The sequence below is a fragment of the Orussus abietinus genome, unplaced genomic scaffold, assembly GCF_000612105.2.
Source record: "Orussus abietinus isolate OABI.00-Male unplaced genomic scaffold, Oabi_2.0 scaffold641, whole genome shotgun sequence".
NCBI lineage: Eukaryota > Metazoa > Arthropoda > Insecta > Hymenoptera > Orussidae > Orussus > Orussus abietinus.
The window spans coordinates 1-5,146 of NW_019394804.1; the positions used below are offsets into that span (position 1 = coordinate 1).

At 51.6% G+C, this 5,146-nt stretch overlaps 1 protein-coding gene across 1 annotated transcript; it reads right to left on the reverse strand.

Annotated features, from left to right (window-relative positions):
* Positions 1–2,836: 2,836 nt before the first annotated feature.
* LOC111674110 (putative nuclease HARBI1) lies at positions 2,837–3,611 on the reverse strand (the record flags this gene model as incomplete). The annotated part of the gene is given in 2 exon segments (XM_023433301.1): positions 2,837–3,330; positions 3,469–3,611. A coding segment is annotated over 1 exon segment (489 nt), but the record flags the coding sequence as incomplete, so codon positions are not given.
* Positions 3,612–5,146: the final 1,535 nt, after the last annotated feature.

Sequence of the window (5,146 nt, forward strand, 5' to 3'; positions counted from 1 at the left end):
ATCCTGTCAGGCCGAACCCCGGGTGCCATGCGTAGCGTCGCGCGGCTCGCGCCTTGGACGCCGCGGCGACCAGGCCCAAGCCGCCGCGCCGCTACGGCCCCCCCGGATTGACCTGCGCCGCGCCGAGAATCCGAAGGGTGCGGCCGCCGCCCGGGTAACCGCGGTAAGTACCCCTAGGTAAATTAGACAGAGAGGTTCCCTAAGGAGCCCTCTAATTGGCTGACGCGTCGGGGCCCTCACTATATAAAGAAGGCCCAAAACTGAAATAAACACAGTCGGTCTCCCGAAGTTAAGGAACCAACCTCGCACAGTTTCTCGTCTACCTTCATCTCCCTTTCCTCCAAGTCGGCGCTCCCCCGAAGCCGCCACCTCTTCCCACATTCTCGCTCCGAGTTGGCGCTCCCCTGGAGCGGCCTCCTCTCCTACCTCTCTCTCACCCATTCTCTCTCTCGAGTTGGCGCTCCCCTGGAGCTGCCTCTTCTCTCTCTCACTTTCTCCCCCCCGAGTTGGCGCTCCCCTAGAGCTGCCTCCTCGTCCCACTCTCTCTCCCTCCGAGTTGGCGCTCCCCTAGAGCTGCCTCCTCTTCCCACTCGCTCTCCCTCCAGGTCGGCGCTCCCCCGGAGCCGCCACCTCCTCCCACATTCTCTCTCCGAGTTGGCGCTAGAGCTGCCTCCTCTTCCCACTCTCTCTCCCTCCGAGTTGGCGCTCCCCTGGAGCTGCCTCTTCGGCCTCCTCTCGCTCATCTTTTCTCTCTCGGTTTGGCGCTCCCCTGGAGCGGCCTCCTCTCCCTCCCACTTTCTCTCCCTCGAGTTGGCGCTCCCCCGGAGCTGCCTCCTTCCTCGCCCTTTCTCCCGCTGTGCCGCCTGAGTTGGCGCTCCTCGGGAGTTGCCTCCTCTCTCTCTCTCTCCCTCTCATCCTCCCCACGTCTCGTTCGCGGATAGGCGCTCTCCGGGAGCTGCCCACGGACGCCGACGCCGCGAGCTGCGCCGCTTTCGGTCCCCGGATGCCCCGGGCACGTGGGAAGCGCGCGGGCAAACGCCTCCAGGAGCGCCGCCTCCTCGCGTTCCTCCGCGAGAACGGGGTTCGTCCCGAGGCCGGACGGATTCGTGAGGGCCTCAACATCTTGGTGACCCTCGTCAACGGGTCCCGGCCCGCGGGGTCCGGACGGGAAGTCGATCCGCCCGTCGGTCGCGGGGAAACCGCGACCCTCTCCAAGAACGAGCCCGCCATAAACCTCGCCGCCGCCCCGTCGACGCCACCGACGCCTTTATCGCTGGGGATCGACGCATCGGCCGTATCCTCCAAAGGCGACCTCGACCTCCGCCCGGACGGTCTCCCTCGCACCCCCGGAAAAGGCCTGAGGCCGCTCCCTCGGCCGAAGCGCCTTCGCCGCTCCCGACGACGCCTCCTCGAGGAGCTGTTCGGAGACGACGCTTCGGAGGTTGGGGACGAGTGAGGGAACGCGAACCCCCGTCGCCCACCCAGGGTCGCCGTTATCGCGACCTCGAACCAGGAAGCAACCCCGAGACCGCCCCGTACGACAACATATTAAACATTGGTAAATTTACCCCGCGGGATAAATTGCCCCGATATCCCCTATTCTAGCGCACTTCCGGTCCGGGAGCCACGATGGTGATTACCGGGGGGCGCCGAAAAAATATAACTGGAATTGCCATATTACCATATGTAATGATTACAACAAATAAAATTATAATTATTACGTATACTAATGAAATCAATTATATATGTACATAATACCATTACAGCTTAGATATGTGCCTGTACAACTTGAAGATGTAATTGGAGAAAAGTGTGAAAGACGTGCACGGTCTCAATTTATACTAATTTACGAAAAGAATGCTTCCTAATGGTGAGAAATATGAAAATGTTTGACATGAAGTTCACGTCATAAACGATGTTTATTTATTGATAGTTCAAANCTCCCTCCGAGTTGGCGCTCCCCTAGAGCTGCCTCCTCTTCCCACTCGCTCTCCCTCCAGGTTGGCGCTCCTCTAGAGCTGCCTCCTCTTCCCACTCTCTCTCCCTCCGAGTTGGTGCTCCCCTGGAGCTGCCTCCTCTCCCTCCCGCTTTCTCTCCCTCGGGTTGGCGCTCCCCCGGAGCTGCCTCCTTCCTCGCCTTTTCTCCCGCTGTGCCGCCTGAGTTGGCGCTCCTCAGGAGTTGCCTCCTCTCTCTCTCTCCCTCTCACCCTCCCCACGTCTCGTTCGCGGATAGGCGCTCTCCGGGAGCTGCCCACGGAAGCCGACGCCGTGAGCTGCGCCGCTTTCGGTCCCCGGATGCCCCGGGCACGTGGGAAGCGCGCGGACAAACGCCTCCAGGAGCGCCGCCTCCTCGCGTTCCTCCGCGAAAACAGGGTTTGTCCCGAGGACGGACGGGTTTGTGAGGGCCTCAACCTCTTGGTGACCCTCGTCAACGGGTCCCGGCCCGCGGGGTCCGGACGGGAAGTTGATCCGCCCGTCGGTCGCAGGGAAACCGCGACCCTCTCCAAGAGCGAGCCCACCGCAAACCTCGCCGCCGCCCCGTCGACGCCACCGACGCCGGTACCGCGGGGGATCGACGCATCGGCCGTACCCTCCGAAGGCGACCTCGACCTCCGCCCGGACGGTCTCCCTCGCACCCCCGGAAAAGGCCTGGGGCCGCTCCCTCGGCCGAAGCGCCTGCGCCGCTCCCGACGACGCCTCCTCGAGGAGCTGTTCGGAGACGACGCTTCGGAGGTTGAGAACGAGTGAGGGGACGCGAACCCCCGTCGCCCACCCAGGGTCGCCGTTGACGCGACCTCGAACCAGGAAGCAACCCCGAGACTGCCCCGTACGACAACAATGTGTGTACAATCAATTGCTCCAATAGCTCCTTCGAAAGGTTGGGCTGCATTTGTAAATGCTGTCCGTGCTTGCTGCCTTTCCTCTGGTGTCATGGGAAATCGAATCCATCGCCGCAAGAAATGTTGATTTATAAGATCCGTTACCTTACGAATGCAACGACTAGCAGATGGTTGACTGACTATCAAGTTCATATTTGCACCAACTGGATTTTGGTAGCTTCCATTAGCATAGAAATTAATTGCTACTAATACTTTTACTTCTGGTGATAAGCCATGAATTCTTTCTCTCTCCAATCGTGGACGCAGTGTATTGACGATATCCATAACAAGTTCTGGACTTAATCGAAAATGTTTTAAAAATTCATTGTAAGGAAGGTCAAATGGATTTTGTGCATCTCTTAGACGTCTCATCTCTATTCGTCTTTCTAATTGGCGTACTCGATTTTCTAGTACTAGAAGTTCCCACTCGAGAAAATGTTCTGCCATAGTTTCTATAAAATAATAGAAAAACAGCACAGTTATTAAAAGTGCATACATACACCGTACATTTACACAAATTATGTTAAGATATATTGAATAAACATAACCTCACTCTTAAACATTTGCATGCACACAAAGGTTATACATACCTTAGAATTTACTGCTTCTATATTTCTTAACTTACTCAAAATTAATACCCACATCAATAATTACAAAAGCTGAATTTGCTGTTTGATTAAATACATAAATTGAGTTTAATTAAAGCTTGTTGGTTGGGAGTCTCTGTATATATTTTAAACGCCACGATAGAACCAATGAGAGAAGAGGTTTTCTTGGATTCCCATTGGTTAACGCATCGACGTTACTCGTTACGTTCTTAGCGAGGGGTCTTGTAAGGCTTGATAAACTACCGATACCCATAACGACATTTGTCGCTACATTAACCACGTTTGTCGCTTCAAGAAAGTTATAGAATAGGTTTTATCGTTACGGTGTCGCTTCGGTAGACTAACGATAACGACAGTTGTCGTTACGAGTTAGAGAATAGGCCTACTGCAAGACCCCTCGCTAAGAACGTAACGAGTAACGTCGAAGCGTTAACCAATGGGAATCCAAGAAAACCTCTTCTCTCATTGGTTCTATCGTGACATTTAAAATATATACAGAGACTCCCAACCAACAAGCTTTAATTAAACGCAATTTATGAATTTAACCAAACAGCAAATTCAGCTTTTGTAATTATTGATGTGGGTATTAATTTTGCGTAAGTTAAGTAATATAGAAGCAGTAAAATCTAAGGTATGTATAACCTTTGTGTGCATGCAAATGTTTAAGAGTGAGGTTATGTTTATTCAATATATCTTAACATAATTTATGTAACATGTACGGTGTATGTATGCACTTTCAATAACTGTGCTGTTTTTCTATTATTTTATAGAAACAATGGCAGAACATTTTCTCGAATGGGAACTTCTAGTACTAGAAAGTCGAGTACGCCAATTAGAAAGACGAATAGAGATGAGACGACTAAGAGATGCACAAAATCCATTTGACCTTCCTTACAATGAATTTTTAAAACATTTCCGATTAAGTCCAGAACTTGCTATGGATATTGTCAATACACTGCGTACACGATTGGAAAGAGAAAGAATTCATAGCTTATCACCAGAAGTAAAAGTATTAGTAGCAATTAATTTCTATGCTAATGGAAGCTACCAAAATCCAGTTGGTGCAAATATGAACTTGATAATTAGTCAACCATCTGCTAGTCGTATGAAAAGAAAAGACTATTTCAAATACTAATATGAGAAAAGATTGCATTAAGTAGTGTTGAAACTGCTTTTTAACCACTTGCGGTGGAAAGACGTGCCACGCACGTCAACATGCTTTTGTTACCGGAACGCCAGCGACGTGTTACGCACGTCGGCCGCTGAACGCTGCCTGAACGCACCGCGATGATTCCCGCTCGACTGTTCTGGCACGCGCAACCGAAAATTTCTTTGCACCGCAAGTGGTTAATAAAGAGCTATTGAAAAACTATGAACTTCGCTACCGTGAACCACTATTTTTAATTTGTATCCTTTGTATCTTTCAGTGTTCACAAACTCATCTTAAGAAAACGTGAAATTTCATTGGTTGACAACAGTTATGCCGAATAGGGCATTGTCGCTAGCGTAACGATGTCGTTAGCTCATTTTGTATCGATAGGGTGTCGCTAGGAGCAGTTACAGAATACGCCATTCGTTAAGCTGTCGGTAGAACAAGCGACGACCATCGGTAACGTAACGATAACGACAGTTGTCGTTACGAGTTAGAGAATAGGCCTAC